Source organism: Euprymna scolopes, chromosome 36 (genome assembly GCF_053919585.1).
Source record: "Euprymna scolopes isolate OS-2025 chromosome 36, ASM5391958v1, whole genome shotgun sequence".
NCBI classification, from domain to species: Eukaryota; Metazoa; Mollusca; class Cephalopoda; order Sepiida; family Sepiolidae; genus Euprymna; species Euprymna scolopes.
The window spans coordinates 50312101-50337777 of NC_136517.1; the positions used below are offsets into that span (position 1 = coordinate 50312101).

General features: G+C 33.4%; 1 protein-coding gene across 1 annotated transcript in view; it reads right to left on the reverse strand.

Moving 5' to 3' along the window:
* The window catches only part of LOC145260466 (cysteine-rich with EGF-like domain protein 2), a 75996-nt gene that overhangs the window by 38542 nt on the left and 11777 nt on the right, over positions 1–25677 (reverse strand). Inside the window, exons 2-4 of the mRNA XM_080118544.1 lie at positions 24088–24170; positions 14613–14667; positions 7568–7682 (exon numbers count right to left, since the gene is read on the reverse strand). Of these exons, the coding sequence (XP_079974670.1) occupies positions 7568–7682; positions 14613–14667; positions 24088–24170 (253 nt within the window). The remainder of the gene's footprint in view (positions 1–7567; positions 7683–14612; positions 14668–24087; positions 24171–25677) is intronic.

Consider the following 25677-nt stretch of genomic DNA (forward strand, 5'->3'; position numbering starts at 1 on the left):
GGTTTATGCATTTTGTTCCATCAGTTTTAGTCAAGTAGTTTATGGTGTTCTGTGTTTCTTTTCCTGCAATTCTTCTTATTATATTCCATGTTTTTTTAGTTGGTGTTTGGTTATTTAGTTGTGAAATGTAGTTTCTCCAGGAAGTTTTTTTACTCTGTTTTATGGTATATCTTGCTTTGGCGCGCATTTCTCTGTATTTTTGTAAGTTAGTTGCTGTAGGGTTTTGTTTGAACTTTTTAAGTGTGTTTTTCCTTTCTTTGACAGCTTTTTTGCATGTTTCATTAAACCAGGGATTTGTTTTTTTGGTGGAGTGTGTTGAAGTTTTAGGTATTGTTTTGATGGCAATATTGTTTAATGTTTGTGTAAAATGTTTTAGTGGTTTTTCTTTTTTTAAAATGTTTTCATTTATTTCTGTTTTGCATAGGTTGGCAAATGTTTCCCAGTCAGCTTTGTGTAATTTCCATTTTTGAGTTTTTTCTTCTGGTATTTTTTGATTACTTTCTAGTAGAATGGGGTAGTGATCACTTCCATGTTGATCTTCCAATACATCCCATTGAAAGTCCATATAGATGGATGGGGTACAAATTGATAGGTCTATTGCAGACATGGATCCATTGGCTGGGTGCATGTAGGTATTCTTGCCATTATTTAATATGCATAAGTTTGTTAATGATAATATTTCGTTTATTATATTACCTTTATTATTATTTCGCTTATTTCCCCAATGATTGCTGTGTGCATTAAAATCTCCCATTATTATGTAAGGGGGTGGCAGTTGTTTGATCAGTATATCTATTTCTTTTTTGTTTATTTGCTGATTTGGTGGAATGTATATTGAGCATATTGTTATTTTCCGGTATAGATTAGCTGTTACTGCTATTGCTTGAAGTTCGGTATTTAATTGGAGGATTGTGTGAGGTATAGTTTTTTTAATTAGTATAGATACTCCTCCAATTGGTCTATTTGTTGTTGATGTGCTTGTTTTGTCATACATATTATATTCTTTGTATTTATAGCCGTGGTTTTCTTTGAGCAGCGTTTCTTGTAGACAGATTGCCGAGGGGTTTTGTTTCTTGATGATCTCTAGCATTTCTTCATGGTTAGATCTTAGTCCTCTACAATTCCATTGTAGAAATGTTGTTTTGTTGTGTTTTGTGAGGTTTTCCATAGATAGGTTTTCAATTTTGCTTTTCTTTTTAAATCTGTCTGATTTCTGTAGTGGTTTTTATCCTACATCAATTTCCATCGCTTTGGAAGTGGATGGTCTGTTTCTTGTTTCTGGTGAGAGGCTTTTTTTGGGTTTTGGTCTGGGACTTTTAGATTTACTTTGCCTTGACTGTCTTTCTTGGCTATCAGTTTCAACTAGTTCAAATTTATTTTCAATTAATACTAATTCTGTTTTTTGTTTGTCATTTTGTTTTTGGGGGGTAGTTTTTTTGTTGTTCTGTTCTATTTCCATTTTTCCTGTTGTTGTGTGTTTATTTTTAACATCTGTTTTTGTCCTTGTTAGTGACTTGGATCTTTCACGTTTTGATAATTGAGGAGGTTTCATTTCTTTAGAGATTGATTCCTCAATATTGATGGAAGTTTTTCTGATTTCCTTTGTTTCGTTTTCTTTTATACTGGGTTGTTCGTTTCTGACTTTTATTTGGCTGTTAAAATTTATTTTCAGTTCTGATAAAAAGGATTTTAATTCTTCAAGTATGTTCTTTAGTTCTTTTGCTAGGTTTGCAATTTCTGGAGCAAGGTTTAGTTCATTGTAGTTGTACATTTTGTTTGCTTGTTGGGTTATTGTGGCATATGAGTTTTTGGTGCGATTTGTGACTTCTTTGCGGGCTTCTTGGAAGGTTATGTTTTTTTGATATTTGATTGTTATTATTTCCTTCTCTTGCTTATATATTTTGCACTGTTTTGAGTGAGAGTGGTGCTCTTCTTGACAGTTTGTGCATTTGGTTTTATTTGGACAGTCTTCTTCATCGTGGTCTGGGTTTTTTTCACTGCAGTTTCCACATGTGAAGAATCTTAGACATTGGTCTTTATTATGTCCAAACTTTTGGCAGTTGTAGCATTGTAAAGGTTTTGGAATGTATTGTTCTATTTTCATTCTTTCATAACCTATATTGATGGTCTCTGGTATTTGAGGATAATTGAATGTTAGTATATAAGTGTTTGTACATATTACCTCTCCTTTTTTTTTAAATGTGATTCTTTTTACATCTGTGACCCCTTGGTTTTTTAGTTCTGTTTTGATTTCTTCTGTTGTGCAGACGGAGATTTCCTGGCTTTTTATGACTCCTTTGGAGTAGTTTAGTGTTTGGTGTGGATAAGCTTTGATGTTCGTTTCATGCAATTTTTGTAGTTGAAGTAGAGTTTTGGCCTGTTTTTTATTTTGTACTTCTACCAATATGGTACCATTCCTTAATTTTTGGACATTTTTGGGTGTTATTTTGCTTGATATTACCTTTTGGATAGTAAAGGGTGACATTTTAGTTAACGGTATATTAGACGTTGCTTCTAGCACGATGAATCTTGGAAAGTTTGTATCTTCATTGTCGCTGTCAGAGTCAATTTCTGTGTGTGGTCTCTTGGATTTTTTGGTATTCATAATAATTTTTGAAAAATTCATCAGCCATGCTCCCCACCCTCCTCGGAGCCCCTTATGGGGAAGAACTATGAGGGGGTAAATCCCATTCGCCTCGGTTCTCCAGGGCTACATAGCTGGTATACTCAAACATGGGGAGGTTTCCAAGCATTCACAATATATGGTTATGCCCACCCAAGTATGGGATTTCCCTGTATTTTTATTATTCCTGATGGTTACCTTTTTCCCAGCTTGATTGACCCTTCAGCCATCACTTATTAACTCAGTTTATTGTTTATGTTGAGTGTTAGTGTGTTTTTGTTTGGATTGTCTGAATTAGTGCTTGTCATGACCAACCGATTGATTGGATCGGGCCTATCCAACCTCCCGTCTAGCCTAGTAAGGGCCAAAGTGGTGTGTTGTAGTATCATGTTATTATTTCCTAGGCATGTTCCACTCAACCACCAGGATCCCGTTCTTAATGCATTACGGGTTGCCACCAACGGTCAACTGGTGGTCCCATTGAAGGATTTTTACCCTCTGCAGGGGGGCAGTTGGTATGTTCTATCGCCCTACCAACTAGGAAAAAAAAAAAAAAAAAAAAAAAAAAAGGTGAGGAGGTGAAGGAAAAAGAAAACGAGGGAGGGGAGGGGGAGGAGAATGTTGTTTTTGTTTTTGTTTTCGCAGAACATGACTAAGTTTTGCAAAAGGGAATAAAAAACAAAGACATCTATGTAGGTGCGTTTCATCTCAGGAAGTCAGTAGACAGCCTGATCTGGTAGCACCAGCTGTCGCTATGGACAAATATTGCACCCATGACACAAGTAATCTAAAATATTACTTTCGGAGTTATGCCCTCTGTGCCTAGCCTCCTGCCTAATTCATAACGTCTAAGAAAATGTGATTTAACACAATTTTCCATAAAAATTACTTTTACTTTATGATTTTTTGTAATTTTTCGATATATTACGATTTTCAGCTTGACAATAAAGTATTTATGTAACATTGTTTTTGCTTAAAACATTAGAAAAAAAAAAAAAAATCAATCGACTGTAACATCACCCTGGCCAGGTTATCGTCTTAAACACAGGCAAGAAAATGTGCACTAACCCAATTCCTGGTGGCTACACTTTTAGCTATCTAGTGGTGGACCCTTCAAGGGGGATTAGACCCTCACTGATCACTGGAAAATACCGCTCAGATGCTTGAAGCACACAAAACGTGCACAACCCCAAGTCTGTGTGGCAACACTGTTTACTTCGGCTGATTGTACGTCACTCTGATTTCATGCGGAGTTCTATTCTCAGAGTGGCTTGGTCTGTCTTCACCGTCTCACATCAGGGTAAATCTGAAATCAACTGCACCTTCAATTTGACAGGCAATCAACAAATAAAGAAAAACCAATTGTCATTTACCTAATAAGCAAAAAAAATAATCACTGAAAGTTACAAGACTGATCGTTCATAAGTCGTGACTAAATATAAATGCTCTGAAGACTGGCAGCTTACATTAGTCAAGTTATGCTTATCTTTTCACAGTGTAGATTCAGGGAGCTTAGAATAGAGTGAAACTTAAGTCAGGGGTTTCTCTCTCTGACTAACGTGAAAATCTGAAGCAGGTGGTAGAGTATGTCCTTGGGGCTATTTTTGCCTTTCATTATATTGAGAATCAGGGGAGTTTACCCCTGCCTCCGGTTTCCAGAATTCCATTTCAAAATTCTCAGAAAACCAATCTCAGGCAGTTTTTGAAATTCTCACGCTCTAAAAAAAAAAAAAAAAAAAAAAAAAAAATTCCTTTTCTTCCATAATGTGCATCTCTGACTGCCACTCCCGACAGGAGGGTTCATTGCCTTCACCCTTCATTGATCAAAAAGTGATATTTTATTTATTGAAAGAATATTTAGTTGATAATGACAATTATTTTTACTAGCAGAACCTGTGGTAATTTCACCATCACTCACATGAGAGGGTCCATCCTTCATTTACATAACTAAGGGTTTTTTTTTCAAGTGTCATTTCATATGAGTAAAAAAATTTGGTTATCTTTTTGGGGTGATCAAATTCCCAGGAAAATAATAAATAGACACTTAAGCGTTTCCACCACCTTGTATTTCATTATCTAAAGAAACTCACAATATTTGGCCTATTAAATTTTGACCACCCAGAATTTGGTTAACTGCTTTTTCTTAACAGGGGTGGCCTATTCAGATGAACTTGTCAAATCGCCAAATGGCAGCACCGTTTCTGACATTTTTTTTTAGATTTCTTCATATTGGAAGATTAAGTTTTCAGCTAGTGTTCCTTTTTTATGGCCGTTTTTGTCAACAGAAATTATCATGAAAGAACACATTTCTTCTTTATCAATATCCACAAATAAGCGTGTGCGTATATTAAACCGATACCAAAATAACAATTCTTAACAATTCTTTTTCTTTCCATCATAATCATTATCATCGTTACAGTCGGTGACAGTGTCGTTGGATGTATCTTAACAAGTACTAACATTTTTATATAAATACATTTCGGTTCTATTCTGTTTTTATAACATATCAGCACATTTTAAATACATAAACAATATGCATCACAAACAGAGGAAGAAGGGGCAATAAATAGACAAAAATATCAAAGATTTTTCTCTTTTTCATATTCATTAAAACAAAATTAGCGTATTAATATATAGATGGAAGAGTAATTATTTTCTTAATGAGAAGCATTTATTATCTATTATATAAAAAGGAATTGTGTGTTTGTTCCTTATGGACTCAAAAACAGCTGGGCAGATTTTTATGAAATCTCACACAAAGGTACTTTATGTGCCTTGCAGTGTTCCTAGGTTTTATATCAGAATGTCTTCAATAAGTATCAATAATTGAAATAATCCGATGAAAGAAGAAAAAGGCGATTTTAACCAATTTTAACACCTTACACAGCCTAACATCACAAGTGCAGTTGAGAAGTTTTATTACCAGACAAGCTGAAAGGTCCAATATATAAAATCAACAGTAGGTTCTTGGATATAACAAGGGCGTGTTCAAAATGAATGTTTCTGTTTAGAGCACAATTGAAGCATTATACTTGACTTTTGCATTTTAAACTTTAATTCAAGTCATCTATATATATATAAAAGCGAAAATGTATGTATGTATGTTTGTTCGCTAAAAACTTTCGACAGACGACGAAAATTCACAAACTCGGTATCATGTCGAAGCTCCATCCTTCGCTCGAAAAATATCGAAAAGTTGGCCAAAACGTTCATTTTTTCACCCCGAAATCAACAATTTTCTACATGGGGGGGTCAACAAAAACGGTCCTCTCATGACGACGACCAGTTTTATGCACACGTCAGATGACGTCATGACCTGACTTACTTTAAATAGTTGAAAAACTGACTAAATTTCATGTAGGTCGCGTTATGTCAGTTGGTTAGCTCGTTGGTTCGTTATCTAAACGTTTTGGGTTCGAATCTTGGTGTGAGATGTCTTTTTTTTTTCGATTTTTTTAAATTTAAATATTGAACCAGTGTTATTTAAGCCATTTTTCACGTAACGTTAGTTTTTTTTTTTTTTTTTTTTTTTTTTACTTCGCTTATCCACCCCCGACCACACACCCAAAAACACCCGGGTACCCACAGATTTTCTAAATTTTAATATCGAAACAGGCTTATTTAAACCATTTTTCATGTGTTCATTTCTGTTTTCATCGTTCGTTTGCCTTACGTTAGTTTTTTTTTTTTTTTTTCCCCGCTTAAGTGTTAACGTTGTTTTCTTTTTTTCCTTCACTTATAACAAACAAAGCTGGTCATTGACGTTGTAACGCTCGACGACTTCCGGGCGCTCACCTGTCAATTTGGTTCTTACTTAAATAAATTCAAACATCTTTCAGTAACTCATTCTGGCTGGCCGATTTTATTTTCAAACTTCACCTCAGGGCTTCGGGTTCAATCCTACCCCCCTTCCCCCGGGTTCTTTTATATTTAACAGCACACACACCTACAAACACCTGGGCAACGCCGGGTACCCCCGCTTGTCTGTCTATATATATATATAAGCGAAAATGTATGTATGTGTGTTTGTATGTCTGCTAAAAACTTTCAACAGACGGAACAAAAATTCACAAACTTGGTATCATATGAAAGCCACATCCTTCACCTGACAAATACAAAAAAAATTGGCCAAAAACGTTAATTTTTTCACCCTGAAATCAGCACTTTTCTACAGGGGGGAGCAGCAAAAACCGTCCTCTCATGATGAGATCGGTTCTACGCATGCGTCAGACAATATCATAACCTGATTTAGTTTAAATATTTGAAGAACTGACACAATTTCATGTACGTCGTGTTAGCTAAGTTGGTTAGAGCGTTGGGTCATTATCTAAAGGTTTTTGGTTCAAATCGTGGTGTGAGATGTTTTTTTTTCGATTTTTAAAATTTAAATATTGAAGCAGGATTATTTAAGCCATTTTTCACGTAACGTTCGTTTTTCTGTTTTTTTTTTTTTTTTTACTTCGCTTATTCTTAGGTTTTCATTAACACCCCCCACTGACCACATACACCAAAACACCCGGCCAACGCCAGGTACCCACTGATTTTTAAATTCTAATATTGAAACAGGCTTATTTAAGCCATTTTTCACAAGTTTTTTTTTTTTTTGGGGGGGGGTATTTTTCAGAAGTTTTAACGTTCGTTTTTCTGTTTTCTTTTTCCGATTTTTACATTTAACATCGTTCGTTTGCTCTACGTTAGTTTTTTTTGTGTTTTTTTTACTTCGCTTATTCTTATGTTTTTGCCAATGTTTGCTTATGTTTATGTTGGTTGCATAATTAAATATGATCAAGTGGACAAAGGTTGGAGGGGGGGGGGAGTTCTCCGAGTGGAAGATTAATCAGAAGGAACCATATCTCGTTTGTCATTCCGTTTGAGGAGCAGAAACGGGAAGTAAAAAGGAGCAGACAATCTTGACTTTTAAAATTTATGATAGAATTTACTTACCTTTAGCATTTAAAATGCAAAAATATTGGAAGAAATCCACTCTGGTTTTTGTAACAAAATGTTCAAACCAAAATTTTTCAATTTTCTCTTCAAATTGTTCTAGTAAACTTTGAGCCTGGAAATTAAAACAGAAATTGTAAAAATTAAAAAAAAATCAGAATTTTAAGAATCTTAAAACGAAATCAAAGAATTATTTCAATGAAACTGGAAAATTAATCTTATTTTATAAGAGTCCTGGAATATACACCATTTAAAATCAAAAAGAATTTTATTATATTCTGTTTTAAGTTCGTTGTACATGCTGGATACATGTTGGAAAACTACCAAACTAACCTAGTGTTACGGGTTTTAAAATGCATATTGTCTGCGAAAATAACCACATAAAATTAATACGAGAACAAAGAGCGTTTAACAAATGTATGCAACACCTGACAAATGAGATTATAAGGATAAGGGTAGACCATCAGATGTGCAATGATAAATCTCTAATTGCATACTGTGTCTTGTCCTGAAAGTGTCATACCTGACTCTTCAATCCAAGGGCGATCACTCCCTTGTGAGTTCAAGGAAAGCAACTATATTTTTCCCTTTTTAGATCGATCTTACACCTGTCTTTGGTCATGTCTTCATTTATCCTTCTTTCTCTTAAATACATCTTTATCACTTCTTCCGATGCTTTTGTTTGCCTTCCACTTAACTTATGTATGTCTACTAAGCCAAGCACTTTTTTTTTTTTTTTTTAATGTAACAAAGTTTCCTGCTCTGCACAGATCTTATATTGTCCAACTTGAAGTCATCAGATCGAGGATCTATATTTTTCATTGATTAAAATAAAAAATAAAATCTTTAAAGTACCAAAGTTGTAAAAACTTATTTACACAAACTATCTTCTTGATAAGGAACCCACTCGCATGATACAAGTTATCCTGAACATTTCCTGGAAAAAAAAAGAAAGACTTTCAACGAAATGATATATGGAAAGTTTCTGCCCATCTCAAAATCCACCAGAGAATGCTACAGTAGATTTGCAAGTCACAGCAGGAGATACAAGCAAGAACTTAGCACACAAGAACGGGGAATGGGGGGGGGCAACCTGACCTTACCCATAGTGTTTTTCATACGAAGTCCATTATACATCCTTAGTAATCAGTTCAGAGTTTGGGCCGATTACACTAGGTGGTCTTGTTCATGTTAGACTGAAGTATGGTTCTGTGCAGTTCTATGAGGTCGATCCTGCCAAGATTTACTTCCTTTTTAAGATGTTAATTTATTGGTAATCGTATACTAACAAGGTAGCTCATGAATTTTCTTTTTTGTAGGCTTTTTTTTTCAGGACTGCCAGCAACCATTGTAAGAAAGTAATAAGGAACGCAAGAGAGTTGTATGCTCAATCTGTTAAGTCCAAAGTAGCTGAGCAGCGGCTTGGTTCCCACCAGCTTTGGCAAATAGCAAACAGAATCCTGAACAGAAGCGTGCGCTCCATCCCAACTATTATCAATGGACCTGAGGTAATCTCGTCAGCATCAGACAAAGCCAAACTCTTTGTCAAGAACTTTGCAGCTAATTCTACCCTTTGCGACCAAGGCCGCCAACCCCCAATATTTCCTCCTGTATCAGAAAACACGCTATGTGATATACGTATATCTGTACGTGATGTTGCCAAGCTAATCAAAAACCTTGATTCCAGTAAAGCAACTGGCCCTGACGGTATTCCAATTATAGTACTCAAAAAACTTCAACCTGAACTAGCGCCCATACTTACAAAACTGTTTAAACGTTGTCTTAAGGTGGCAATCTTTCTAGGGCAATTGCTCTTGACATATCTAAAGCCTTTGATAGGGTATGGCATAAAGGTTTACTTCATAAGATCGCTAGTTATGGTATAGCTGGAAATGTCTTCTCAATTATTAAATCATTTCTTTCTGATAGGTTCATAAGAGTAGTAGTTGAGGGGCAAAAATCAGAAGCTCACAGTATTAATGCCGGTGTCCCTCAGGGGTCCATCCTGGGCCCAACTCTTTTCCTGATCTACATTAATGATCTTCCAAATCACATCCTTACATCATTTGTAGACATTTATGCTGACGACACTACATGACCAAGTTCTCTCCAATTCTCTCTCCTCTGATCTTGAGCACGTAGTACAATGGGGAAAGGAGTGGCTGGTTACTTTTAATGCATCTAAAACCAAGCTTCTCTCTTTACATCATCAACATTCTAATCCACATTTGGCATCAATTGAAATGAATGGCTCTCGTCTTCAGGAGGCCTCAAGTTTTGACAAGCTTCTGGGCTTGACCATTACTCCTGATCTTAAATGGAACACGTACATCAAATCTGTTGCCAAGGCCACTGGAAAAATGGTGGGATCTTTCTATCGATCCGGTAGATATCTCACTGCTGATGCTATTCTCTATCTACATAAGAGTCAGGTACGTCCAAAGATGGAATACTGTTGCCACATCTGGGCAGGAGCTGCTAGAAAGGACTTGTCCTGCCTTGATAGAGTTCAAAATAGACTTCGTAGCCTCGTAGGAGATGTCCTTTTCTCTTCGCTGCAACCTCTATCTCACAGAAGAGATGTTGCGAGTTTGTCTCTGATGTATCGTTATTTTCATGGAAAGTGTTTGACTGAGCTTCAATCTATGGTCCCCCCCTCGCCAAACTTTTACAAGAAACACTCGTCTAGCTGTAAACACTATCAATAATTTCCCCCACTCTTAATCTGTGCCTAAACCTAAACGTAGATTCCATGGACAAAGCTTCTTTCTTAGAACTGCACGCCTGTGGAATTGTCTTCCGTTTTCCTGCTTTCCGGCTGACTACAATATGGTTGTGTTCAAGTCTAAAGTAAATAAGTTCTTGATTAGCCGTTCCATATAAGTTTTCAAATTTACCAAATTTTCATTACTAATGACTACTATATTGTCCAATTTCTACTGTACACTCTTTAACCCTTATCCTTGAGTGGCCTCTGGGCCTTGATAATGTGGTGATGCCAATGTAAAAAAAAAAAAAAAAAAGGCTAGAGTGCCCTTCCTTTTAAACGCTGACTTTTAACGTCCCATCTTCTAACCTTGTGTCACATTTTTCAGCAATGGGAGAGAAGTAAATATTAACAAGGATTTATCAGCAATAAATTTCTATGCTCACTTAAACATGGACTCCTCAACATTGGCTGCCTGGCTCAAAATTAGCTGACTGTATGAGGATATGAGATACAACCTCAGACTACAAAGACAATCGAGAGAAAGAGATAAAGTCACAGATCTGTGTAAGGCACAACCTAATGATAATTAAATTGCCAAAATTACCGCCAAATTGTACTTTGAAGTCTCCTTTCAAAAAGACATTTTTTTTACTCTTATGGCTTGTCAGCTGAACTTGTCTCTAAAGTACAACATGGTTCAACAAGTGAAGGAGTTTTTTTTTTTATTTGTGCATCAGTTGCACGCTAAATTTTGTCACATGTGGGTTTCATGATTAAAAAATTTATTGCATAAAAAAAATTCTGGTGGTAAAGAGTTAAGGTTTTTCTAGTATTAAGTTCAAATACTAGATATTCAGTTCTTTATTGTAATAGAGTGTCACTGCTTATCAAGACCCAAAGACCATTCAAGGTTAACGAGTTTGTTAAGTGGACAGCAAAACAATATCTTGAGGATAAGAGATGCTGCTTCAAACAGCAAAATATGTAGGAGGATAATTTAACAAAAATTTGTTTATACTGGATTTGAAAACAACCATATTGTAGTGTGTGGGGAGACAGAAATAAGCAGCAATGGCTAGCATGTCCCCACTGTAAAAAAACTGCAGCATGCAAACCTAGAATCATTTACATATGAAGGCGCTTATGCAAATTCAGACGCTGTTGCAAGTCCAAAATGGCAGAATAAAAGATGATTCAGAATCAATGTCGTTTGTGTTTTGTTGTAGCTGATTATACAACTGACAAACATCTTTATCATTAAGTGAAAAGAAAATAATCCAGCTCGAGTGTGTTCGTTCAACTCCGAATAATTTACATTACTGAAATAGGAATTAATTACCTAAACACATCTTTCAGTCACTTAAATTATAGATATATATCTTTCATGTAGTCAGCTGGAAAGCAGCCCCATTGTATATTGTCCCACAAACTGGTAGTTCTTTGAAAGAAACTCTGTTCATGGAAATTTTGCTAAGCTCCAGATACACCGAGAAAGAAAGGAAAATTCTTTACAGTGGTTTTAGGTAGAAACCTTTACCGTGAATATTTTACAGAGGGGAGGGGGACAGACACTGAAGCATCATTCTTTTCATGCCAAATTTTCACAAAAAACACTAGTCTAGCTACAATGACCATCAAAAGTTTCCTTCGGAGTTCCTTTCTAAAGGGCCTAAATCTAAACGTAAATTCCATGAACAAGGCTTTCTTCCTAGAACTATCTGCCTGTGAAACTGTTCCGCTGGCCTGCTTTCCAGCAGACTACAATATGATAATCTTCAAGTTCAATGTAAACAAGTTCTTGTTGAGCCCCCCCCCCACTAATCTATTTCTACCTCATTTTCATCACTAAATTCTAATACACTATTGCCTTCGGGTCTTGATAATTGGTGACTCCCATATTAGAAAAAAAAAAATTATCAAATATAAATAGCTACACACACGTTGGAAATATTTTTTTCATTTTGTGGCACCCAATATTAGTGCTTTTTAGCATATTCATGAATATTTTTTAGCGTATTTATAAATACAGCACGTGGTATTTGGGCTAGAAGCAAAGCGTAGTTCCGATATTGCACGTCATCTTTCCTGAACTCTGTCAGTGACAAATCTTTCTAGACCGAGGAAATTTTTAAATTTTGACAGAATCCAGAGTTACCCTTTCTTTTTAAAGGGAACTAAATTTTCCCTACATTAAAATTTGACCTTCTGTTTAACTCTGCCCTAGTAGTAGAGGCAAGTAAATTGGAACACATATATCGGACAGAAAGCCGAGAAACAGTTGGTTAATGTAGAACGTGGAGTTATAGTTCATTGGCACTAGAAATGAGCATCCCTACACAAACCATTTATTTTGATAATTTATATTTTCTAAATTCGATGGTGAATTTTAGGACACTCTGTATAGCTATACTGACTCAGCATGAAAAACATTTTAAGGACATGTAATCCATAATGATAAAAGTGTGAGTTTCATGGATGTTTGACAGGGTTTGTGTTGAAGACAGATATAGAAAAGTATAGATTTTCTAGAAAAAACAAAACAAAAGTGACCTATTAGGGCACCCATTCAGCTCAGATTGGGTTGTTTAAAACTGAAAATTGTAAATGAGTTTGCAAAACCAGTAAAATTTTCAGTAAAAAACAAAATTCATTGATTTGCTAGCTATATCTTCCCGTTTTCCTCTCCATCTACAAGTTAAATACGATTACGACTTAAGGATATTTCTTTTCGTTTATAATAAATTATTCCAATCTTTTTTCTTTTATGTTATTACATTTTCACCCCAAACAAGGCACAGTACCACTTTGATGTACGGGGCTACTATCAGGGACATAAGTTGCAGGGATATTATGTAGGGAGTTGAGCAGCAAGATGTCTGTTCACATTACACTTGAACTTCTGCATGTCAGTACAGTTGGGGAAACAGGAGCCTAGAAGGGAATTCCAAAGTGTAGCAGTTATTGGGGAGAAACTATTAGAGCAGAAGGCTTTCTTACATCTAGGGATCTCTACTGTGGAGGGGTGGGACTTTGCTCCATGTCGAGTTTTTCAGGGGATATTTATGGCGATGGGGTACAAGGGCTAGTAGTTCAGAGCATCCACCATTAAAATACTTGTAAAACAGGCAGAGGAATGCAACATTTCAAATGATATGAAATAACAGCAAGGGGAGACTTGATTCCAAATATTTCTCATATTTTATATCTCCCCTCTTTTGGAAATAAGGTACGATTATGAATATCAAATAATCCTTATACACTGAAATTTACTTTATGTATGAAAACCAAAGAGGAGATATAACATGAGAAATATTTGGAATCAAGTCTCCACTTGCTGTTATTTCAGATCATTTGAAACCATAGCAGCAAGTTTGAGTCTTCCTTCATCAAGGCCAAAGATTTTGGGGAAATATCAGACATTTTGTAATTCATATGCAAAATTAAGAAAACAAAGGACTATGATTGAAATATTTTATGGCAGTAAAAAACGTGCCAAAAATAGGCTCCAGATGATCCCTTTAACGTGCAATCGTAAGGGCAAATGTCACATACACAATTCAGGTCACTACTTTTCCAACGAGTCTTCATTTGTTAAATTCTGATCAATAGTCACCAAGATTTGGAACTTATAAAATTGGCAAAAAAGGGTGTGTGTATATATATACATATATATGTTGGAACTCCGGGATACGGTGGCCCTAGGATACAGTTTTTTAAGGTTACTATGTGGAATACAACGTTTTTCGGCCCTTGATTACAGTATTTGCCCCGCCTTACAGCATTATTTATGTTATTTGATTATATACATGGGTATTATATACTGTACTGTATTTTGTTACTAATTTTTAATGCCGTATCCTGGGATTCTACTGTATATGAATATATATATATATATATATATATATATATATATATACATACATACTGGTAGCCAAATTGAATATTGAAATGCTCATATCTTTGGTTCTATGGGATGAAACTACATGAAAACTGGCAGGATTTTTAAAGATTATAATACTATTCGATGGTTAAAATTTTATGACAATTGGTAAAAAAGAAGCTATATTTTCAAACCAATAAAATTGGCCCAAATTTGTCTACATTTGTATATATAGTGTCCTGTCAGGCTAGTTTCAGTTTTGCTACTTTGGGATGAATTTTGCTAAGGGCTTTTTTTCTTGGTTGTCTCCCCTATAGCCTTGTCAGACCATTAATATATATATATATATATATATATATATATATATATATATACATACACACACACACAAAGTTCAAGGAAACAGACATTGACTAACACTTTAATTGAACTCGTGGAAAAACGTTTTTACTTACAGTTTTATCTTCCATTTTATATAAGTGTTCAATAATTTCTGTAAGTCTAGTTTCACTGAAATAGAAAAAAAATTTCATGATATATAAACATTTACAGGTTTATCAATAAAATTGCAAGTTATAATCTAAATCACCTCTTTCTGTACATTTATGCAGATGTCAGTAATTTCAAGTTTATTCTTGGAAGGGTTTATTATTTGTAGTAGTAACAGTATAATAGTGATCCTTTGTGGCAATCGTCACCCCAACGATTCTTCATGCCAAATTTGACAGTATTTTGTTGCAGTAGTTTTAGAGCTTATAAATTTTTAGTTGGGGTGGGGGGAGTGCCTGATCATAAAATACACTTAAATACTTCAATTCATGCAAATTTCTTATTACAGAGCTAATTATATATATATATATATAGATATATATATATATATATCTATATATATATATATAACCGATTTCAAAATATAAATTTGAGTGTCATCAGCCTGAATTGAAACCAAAACAAAATGAAACCACTCCAAACTATAAACGAATTTGCACATGTCAGCAAGTTGAAGTGAACATTTTGTATTTCAACATTTCTGTATGCATTATTCATCCATCCAAACAAAGATCTTACTCGTTATAAACCATATTTCGTGTATTATTACTATTCCCGGTCAATTTTAGTGTTATGTGGCCAGTAGTTTAAGAGTTTATCGGTTAAATATTTTCAGACGGAAATATATTTTATTTATATAGACTTTTTTTTTTTTTTTAACAGCCACCCTCAACCTCTCAAAAATGTTTCGTAACAAATTTGGTGCAATTATATTTTAGAGCCTAAAATTGATTGACACCAAGTCAAATGCGAGAAAGACAAGTTAGTTTTCCTTTGTTTTGCAAATTAAAATTTATACACAGATTTTAATCAAATTTCGATTGCTGTCCATTTAAAAATCAAAACATTTTGATGGCTTTAAACCATCAAGCTTACTTGCTCTAAGTATTTTTATGTATACATGATATAAACCTTGGAAAAGTTCAAAACAAAACCAATATATAAGGCAGTCTTGTTGATTATTCTGTCTAGTTGGATATTTTAGAACCATGTATTAATATATTGTTTTTAATTTATTTTTCCGTCCTTTCAGGGAGTGATAATTTTTGGAGGGCTTCTATCCTTCTTCAGTCAAGATTCTAAAATGTGAAATCTGGTTAAAATTTAATCTGTTTCAAACATACATTCCTGTTAGAATTATAAAAAAATTTTTTTTTTTTTTATAATTCTTTCTTTTTTTTTTTTATAATTCTTTTTCTTTTTAATTTTTTTATAATTCTTTATTTTTTTTTAATAATTTTTTTATTTAAAAAAAAAAATTTTTTTTAAATAAAAAAATTAAAAGAAAAAAGTGCTTCTGCATTTACTGACCCGCAATTTTCACAAAGTTGGCTTGGGCTAGGTCAGCAGCTGACGGAAATAACCAGAAAAGGTCGGCCGAGCATTCCTCTATTTTTAACAAATGCACCGTCTGCTTTTAGCTAACACGAATCTATGAAGGCTACTTTTTTTATAATTTGGAAGAAATAAAAAATTCATTTTAATCACGTAGTTTAGTGTTGAATTAGATTCACATTTGTAATTTTATTTATTCTATTTTCATGTTTTTCCTGTTTAGCATTACAATTTCCTCATAGAAGTTTAACGTTTCATGATCGGCCACTTATGGTTATTTCAGGTGAGCACACACAAGAAACTTTGTGCAAACTGCTGTGTCGGTAAGTGCAGAAGTAAAAAAAAAAAAAAAAAAATCAGTTTTTGTCATAACTACAGAATGGTCATTAGAAAAGCAGAAAATTTAATCTATAAATATAAAAGCGAAAATGTATGTTTGTATGTGTGTTCGCTTTGTCTGTATGTCTACAAAAGGCTTTTTTCAGAGAAGCGGTCGGTCGGTTCAGAACTTTTTAAAACTTTTTATATCACATATAAATCGTAATATCTCACAGTTAACAACGAAGCTCGCCTGTCTATTTAATTTGCTCGATTTCGGGAAGATAAATATTCAACATTTCTCGCTCGCCGCATGTGGGTTAGTCTTTTTCCTATAACATCTTGGGAAAATACTATCCCACAGTCAAACTTGACCTCATTAACTTATTAAAACGGGCACCTGCCAAATCCAAGTAATTAAATAAATTCAAACATGTTTCCGTTAGCATCTCGCGGTGAGGCAATCGTTAACATTGCACTTTTTTTTTCACACTTTAATTTACAACTTTGCCTCAACGGTTCGGGTTCGATCCTCATACTTACTTTTTTTTTTTTCAACCCACCCCCAGAGTTTCCACACACACCTCCAAACACCCGGGCAATGCCAGGTACCCCTCGCTAGTCTATATATATAAAAGCGAAAATGTATGTTCGCTTTTTGTGTATGTCCAAGAAAGGCTTTTTCAGAGAAGCGGTCAGTCGGTTCACAACTTTTTAAAACTTTTTATATCACATGTAAATCGTAATATCTCACAGTTAACAACGGAGCTCGCCTGTCTATTTAATTTGCTCTACTTCAGGAAGATAAATATTCAACAGTTTTCGCTCGCCGCATGTAGGTTAGGCCTTTTCCTATAAGGTTTCCCCCTATTCCCAACGTCTTGGGGGGGGGGGAAAGAAGCATTCCCGCACTAAATGAAATGCTACCCCACAATCAAAAGTTGACCTCATTAAGACATTAAAACGTGCACCTGCTAATTTAAATAATTCAAACATGTTTCCATTAGCATCTCGCGGTGGCACAATGGTTAACGTCGCACGTTTTTTCATCCTTAAGTTCATTAAAGTCATTCTAAGTCATTTACTTTTTATTTATTAAAGTCATTTCAGCCCAGTTTTCGGTCATTTTAAGAATTTCATGTCAATCCTGCATTCATTCATTACATGAGAGTACGCAACTAATCGGCCGTGTTTCTTCTTGCTTTTGATGGAAATGTGATTACAGTAGAACGCCGGGATACAGCATGAAAAATTAGCAACAAAATGCAGTACAGTATAACTAAATAACACAAGACCATAAGAAGGGGCAAATACCATAACCAGAGTCCAGAAAAACAAACATTGTATTCCACATTGTAACCTGAAAAAACTATCCTAGGACCACCAGTTCTACTGTATATTCGGTTTAATGTCCGTCTTACATCTATTAGATGGGTTTTATAAATTGAGTTCCAAACTAACTTATTTCTGGCCAGGTTTTCATCCCTCTTTCTCTAAATTTCATCGTTATCACTTCTGTTTTCCTTGGCCTTCTATTAACTGACCCTACTACCTCAACTGTTCTACATTTACTAACCCAAGAAGTCTCATTCACTTCTCAACATGGCCATATCATCATAGTCACCTATTTTGCACACATCTCCCTATATTGCGGCAAAATTCGAAAATTGAAATATTGAATTTTGAGTGAAACTAACGATATTTACTGAATTGTCATATCACAGTAATGAAAATATTAAAAAATTACAAAAAATGATATGGTAGAAAATTAATTATTAATTAAAATAGTTTTTCAGGAGAATTAGCTAAAATTGAGTTTTCAAAAAAAAGTTATAATTGTAACGAAATGGAGTTAAATATTTTCTGAAAACTGAAAGTCTTTGGCCGATTTAGCAAACTTTAATTTTTGCTAATTGTGTTCAAAAACTATTTACATTAATAATTAATTTTCTAATTATTTTTCGTAATTTTTGGATATTTTCGTTACTGCAACATAATTCATTAGATGCCATTGGTTTCCGTTGAAATTCAATATTTCAATTTCACTACAATAACGAAGAAAAAAAAACAATTACTCTTCATTTTAGTTGACCGTATTCAAGTACATCTTTAAGACTCACATTACACATCCATATTATTTCTCTCCATGCAACGCATGTCCTCAACCTTCACTGGTAAGGTTTTACTTTTACACATCATATACATATGTCCACTAGATATTATTTTTCTTAAGATAAAATAAGTAAAGCAACAATGACTTTAGATTTTTTGTTTTATTAACTTTGCAAGATTTGTTAGTGATAATATCTGATTTTATTGACAAAACAGTCAAAGACGTCTGTAAATAAGGGGGGGGGAAACAAGCATTTTTTTTATTTATTTATTTTTTTTATAAGTTATTGTTAAGAGCACGACCCTATGGAAATTCCACAATTGCTTTCATCATTAAACTTGAATGTTTTCAAAAGTTTAAAAATTATGCAATTTAACTATTATATATGATGTCTTTATCTTTAAAATAAAATAAAAACTAAGTAAAATATACATTCATTGCAAATTTTAATAACTTAGTCTCGAGAGAAAAACATTAAATAAAAATCCGTTTTTGTCTGTTTATCTACATATATATAAAAATAATTTTTTTAAGCCATATTAACACTACTATATCAACTACATTGAGTTTGGACGAATTATTTCCCTTTGATTTAGCGCCTGTGTATTGGCAGTGTTAGCAAGAGGAAGGGACAAGCAGAATTATAAAGATGGGATAACTATGGCGTTAACTTGAATACTTTTATTATTGTGGAAAAAGCAATAAACAACAAAGTACAGACGTCTAACGGTTTTGTTATTTTTGATGTCAATAATTTTCTTTTTAGTAGATATGAATGCATAATACAACGTTTGACAAAAAATAAGAGTTAAATTTATGAAAATCTTTTTACAACCACTAAATTTAAATGAAGTTCAGCTTTTAACTAAATTTATTTATCACGTTATTCATTATTTTTGTACTTTTGGCATGTAGCTGTGGGTAACAAAACGTGAGCTTCCTGACAAACTTGTGGCATGGGATGCGGGGATATTTTGGTGCTTACTTATAACTAATGTTGGGACAATTCGAATTGGGGGAAAAAAAAAATCAGAACTTTTGGTGGTATTGGAAAAATTTGTGACTATTTTCCAATACTCCCCCCCCCAAAAAAAAATTCTTTCAATTGTCTTTTTTTTCTTTTTTTTTTAGTTTGATTTTGTTTAAAATAAAAACTTCCACTGCTAATAGTAATGATAAAATAATGAAAATCTACTGATTTTAAACTACCAGTAAAATTAAAAATCGATAAATCTTTCCTTACATGTGTATTTTTACGTTTTCGAAAATATCTGAACATTTAACAAGTGGTTTTACTGCAATCGTGAAAAATAACAATTTTATGGTTAAATATTTAGAGATTTATAAAGAATTGGAATTGGTGATTTTATTAAAATCAGGAATTTGTACAGAATCAGTAATTGTATCAGTCATGAAAAATATTGGAATCGTCTAATCACTAATAGAGACTGGAGTGAAATATGTCAGTTCAAAATATAACAGGAAAAATTACAGATATATTTGCTTAGCAGTTGAAAATATTTAGTGTAAACAAAGGTTAGAGAAAATTACAGAGCAAAATTTTGATTAAAAAATTATTTGGAGTCCATAAACTGAATGACAAGCCAGCAGGCTTTCATATTAAGAGATAATCCTATGACAAGCTTGGCTTCACACAAATGCCATTTGCAGTTTATGGACTCTGAATAGTAAATTAATTATATTTTATTAAAATTCTATCCAATTTTCCATGATTTTTTATGTATACTAATAATTTTCACTAAGTATATCCATAAGTTTCTATTATATTTTGAATTGTAATATTTCACTTGTGTCTTAAAATATGCACCAATTTTTTTATTTTTAGAGTGGATATTTGTCTTTTCCTATACTAAATACTTTATGAAGAAACAAGTGAAGCATGCATGGTTCCCTGTAAGTGCACAGTGAACAAGGCATAAAAAAAAAAAAATTCAGCATTTGTCCGCCCCACACACACATTTAGCCCCAAAAGTCCTCAGGGGACGTCAAATCCTGGTGAAAATGAACAAACGGTGCAGTTGCACCATGCAAAAGAAAGAAATGACTAAGTCCATCGTCTGCCCCCACTCCATTTAGCCCCAAAAGTCCCCAAGATTTTAACATATTTAAATTTGAATTCAGCACCATGCAAAACTGCTAAATAGACATACACAGAAAATTTTGGACAAAATAGTCCCAAAAATGGAGTGTTTTTATATGCCCTAAAAGAGCCCCGGGGGGCATACCCAAGAGTTATTACAAAGTATAGACAAACAAAATTATATAGAAATCAGTTACAACTTTTCAGAAAGTTTTATAAAATCCAAGGCATCAATTTTTTTTTTTTAATAAGCACAAAAGTGTCAATTTTAGCCATTTTAACCCCAGGGGACACAACCGGAGTTTTTCTAGAAAATCCATTGTTACTTTTTTATTCATATCATGTTTAATGTTTGTGCAAAATTTCAAAAAATTCCAAGGCGTAGTTATTGAGAAAAGTGCGGACAGACGAACAGACAAGGGTGAATTTACAAATCATCCCTCCTTTTGTCAGGGGACAAAAAAAAAAAAAAATGCGAATAAGGGTTACTGAGATGAATAATGCTTACACTATGAGAGAATTAAAAATCTCCACGTACCAGACACTCAAAACAGCAATTCTTTCCCCTTTGCCAGAAACCGCATTCACGAAATGTGAGGAGAAAGAACAAGATAGAGGGGGTTCTGAAGCTGTCAAAAGTAAACCAAACATCCATTTCCCACTCATTTTATGCTTTTCCAATGACAAGCTCTTAGAATCTCTTTAACAAAGATTTTATTTATTACATTACAAAATCATTGGCTCTTGTTGAGTGTCTATATAAACTACATTTAATAATCCAAGAAAATTACATTCTGTTTATATTTTTATGTATGCATGTGAACATATGTGATAAGCCATGGGTAAACTCCCACAGTCCGTGGCCTTACTAGGGTGTGCACATGTCAGTTGTGGTTTACTGTTCCAACACTATCTACATTTGCATTGTCAGTGGGTGTGTGGGAATTGCTGCTAAAAATTTTAGCACCATTTTGTAATTGTAAAATATTTTGTCTCCAGTTCCCGTGAATAAACTTGTTTTACTTCACATTTCATTTTTGCTTTTTATCATTCTACAATGGAGGACACATGTTCAACTTAACATATGCATTAAAAATAAAAATTAAAATAAAATGGATTAAAAATGCTCTATAACTATCCAGCATAGTCTAGGAATTGTTTTGCTTTATTTATTTATTTATTTTTCTTTTTACTATGCCCCCACACCCACCTTTTTCAAGCACTGTAAAAGTGGTGAAACAGTGTCTTTAGATGACACATTAATATATATACTAGCAGTTCAGCCCGGCTTTGCTCAGGCCCTATGTACTCTTCATAACTTTATGTGCATATGTATATATGCATTAAAAAGTTCGACTCATGTCCAGGTGACCTACATCTAAAATTTCTGGTGTTTAGACCCAAAATTGGCAGAGGAGTTTGGTAGAGTCTGCAAAAGTCAACTCTTTCAACTTTGACCTCTTGGCAGCCAAATTTTCGCCCAAAAACTGATTAAAAAGCTTGTTGCATCTCTGAATACCTTTTATGTAAAATTTCAAATGTTTAGACCAAGACTGCAGAGGTCAAATTTTTTATAACTTTGACCCCAATTTTGATCCCTTAACATTTGTTTTGGGCTCAAATCAAATTAAAACGTTTGATAAATTTCCAAGTAACCTACATCTAAATTTTCAAGTGGTTAGACCCAAAACTGGCGGAGGAGTTTGGTAGTGTTTTTAAAAGTCAAATCATTGAACTTTAACCCCTCGATAGCCAAATTTCTGCCCGAAAACCAATTAAAAAGATTTTCCCAAATCTCAATACCTCTTATGTCAAATCTAGAGTCTGTAGACTGAAAATTGACAGAGTAATTTGGTACAGAGACACACAATTTCACTTTTATAGATATATAGATATATGTATATTTTAGTCATCCACAGATAGACTTTTCACAGATCGCCAGTGCAGCTAGACCATCATCCATCTAGAGTCTGTTATCGAACCTACAACCATCTAGATAGTCAACAGCTCTAACCTCTAGCCCATAGGATGAGCATTCACAAAATGATCTCTTCAAATGTCTACTTATATAAACATTTGACTGCTGCTTTTACAGTGCCGGATTTGTTTGTTTATTTACAAAAAGCTTTGCAGAAAGCAGCAGGTAAGGTCATTTACGACAGTGCTTTACCCAAGAAGGAGGGCGTTATATATATGGTATTGTGAGATACTGCTGGGGTGTTTTGGGCTAGTGGTAATGATGCTTTGGCCCAAAAACCATGCCTGAAGCCAGAGTCATCATCTGATGAAGGCTTTGTTGGAAGCAATGCTGCTGTACAAGAAACAGTTATTGTATAAAAAAATTTGGTACTTCTACAGTTTAATCAAGACATTTAAAAAATGAAAATATCGAAAAGAAGGTTACATTGTACATATCCATTTTGAACTGAAGATCTCCGGTAAAAAAAAAAAAAATAAAAATAAAAAAATTTCACTTAATTTGATCGGTTTTTTTTTTTGTTTTTTGTTTTTTTTTTTTACAGGGGAAAAACATGTTTTTATGACAGCACATTGAAGGTAGACATCTTTAAATTTTTTAATTTTTGTTTGGATTTTTAGAACATGCCACAGGGAGATAACTCAAATTAAAGCGCCGACACTCCCTCCCCATCTTTAATAATAGCTTTTCTTCCTAAAAATCGAACCTTTTACTCAATATCATAAATTGTTTTTTCGCTGAAAAAGAAAAACTACTTGATGAAATTAAGTGAAACTTTTTTTTGGAGAACTTCATTTCCATAACTGAGACATACAATATAAACTTTTGATATTTTCATTTGTTAATATCTTGATCATACTATACAAGTACCAAAAATTTTATTTTAGAAAATTATATATACACGCACATACAGAATACACAGAAACCCCAATATATATATATATATATATATATCTATCAATCAAGGTCACATGACTGCTGCTGATGATATAAATCAAAAGTATGTGAAGCGCCTATAATGTTATACATCAAGTAAAACATATGCGGTTATGGAGATGCGTACCTGATCATACATCAAAATGTTTTAAGGCTAAATTGAAAAACACTTCAAGGTTTTAGAGAGCAAGGTCTAATTTTACATCCATACAGTAGCGTCCAAAACTAAGGGACAAGATTTTAAAACCTAATATTTGTTGGAAATAACTGAAAAGCCTAAATTAATTGTAATGATTCTTTTTCTATCCTTTGCAAAGGATTCAAATTTTAGTAGGTTATTATGGATGATAACGACTCAAAATTTCAGCTTTACACAGTTGTTATTTCTAACCAATATCACGTTTTAAAATTTTGTCCCTTAGTTTTGGATGCAACTGTAATGATGGCTTTGTGTTTTTTAACAAACATCAATATCAAAAAGGTCATTTTTTTTTATGCTAGAGGTGTAAAGGAGCACAAAGCTGACAAAAAAATTTTTTTTAATTAATTTCCTGGCCTAATTTTATGTTTAGGATACCAATTAAAATAAGTTACACTCACCTTGTGGCATAAGTGCCTAATTTTTTCTCCTCCCAATTTGTATTTCCACCTCCATAATTCCCTTTCGCAGTTTTCTTCAGACCCTATGCAGAAAAAAAAAAAAGAAAAAAAAAATTTGCATCACAATATAAACATAAAAAATAAACTTTCTAGAGATAATACAAAACAAACATAACACAAAATTTAAAAAAATTTTGAAAAATACTTTGATCAATAATCAGTCCAAAGAAATGACACTGAATTATTGTTTGTTTTACAGCATATCAAACCTTTAGCTATGTTTGTACATTTTTGAGATGAGGAATAATAGATGGTATTATTTTGATAATTTGAACTATTGTTCTCATCTTGAGTGTTATTTTCACTCAATAATAACTCAAGAACAATAGTCCGAATAATCCAAATGATACAGACCTTTAGTTATTTAATGCTGAATTTAACCATTTTTGGTAATCATTCTTTAAAAAAAAAAAAACTATTCATGATAAAAGGTTAGTAACAAAAAATAAAATAATTACTTATCTTATCACTAACCCTAGGCTCAAGTGGTAAGCCTCCGTAAAAGCTTTCCCTAAACCTAAGACCTAAGTGGCAGCCCCAACAAAAATACCTCAAAACCCACATGTAAAAAAAAAAAAAAAATTAAATGGCTGCCTTAAAATGCTACAATAGTCAGGAAATGGAGAAGGGGCATCATTTCATGTATATTTCATACGTGAAACTGATCCAGCATTCTAAAATACTTTTTCTTTTGCCCAGTTTTACAAAGCGTTTCCATAAAAAAAAAAAAAATAAATAAGGTAGAATTTCATTGTAGGAGAGGTGTAGTGAAGAGTGTTAATCAACAATATCTTAATGAATGAGAAATATCCAAATATGTTTTGAGAAAGCAGATTTTTTTCCCGATAGTGCAAAAAATTAGTTTTTGAACGGAAAAACCAATAACATACAGAAAATGAATTTAACATTTTTATGAAAATTGTGTCTATTGCATATTAAATACAAAACTGGCCTAAATAAGATGAATTAATAAGTACTAATAAATGCTTGAATTAATATTGTGCTACATAGTTCAATACAAATAAAATCACATTGTAAGAGACAATGTTCGATTTACTCTTTCAGTTTAGCAGCTCTTGTCAGACAATATTCATTTTGCCAACTTCTTTCTTCGGCGAAGAACCACAGCATGTCAAAATTAAGGGTTCTTTTCTCACATGATTACAACAATAATCACATCGAAAGGAGGTCACTCATATTCTTGTCCAGGATTGACAAACTGGCCTTTTTTAAAGTCAAATTTTGCAAATTCAACCCCCCACACACACACACACACACTTTTTTTTTTTTTTTTTTTTTTTTAAAGTAGTTTGGCCTTCCAAAATTGTATTTGGTCTTTTTGCAAAAATGTAACTTACGGACTACCTAAGGAAGAACAAGCAGAATATTATATAGATTAATCATAACCAGTACGATAAATACGAGACATATATAGTATTATAAAAGATAGATTTTTATAATAATTCTATAATTTTAAGTCATATTAATCTTTATAGATAATCCCCACCATTTCCACTTACGCTTTCTATT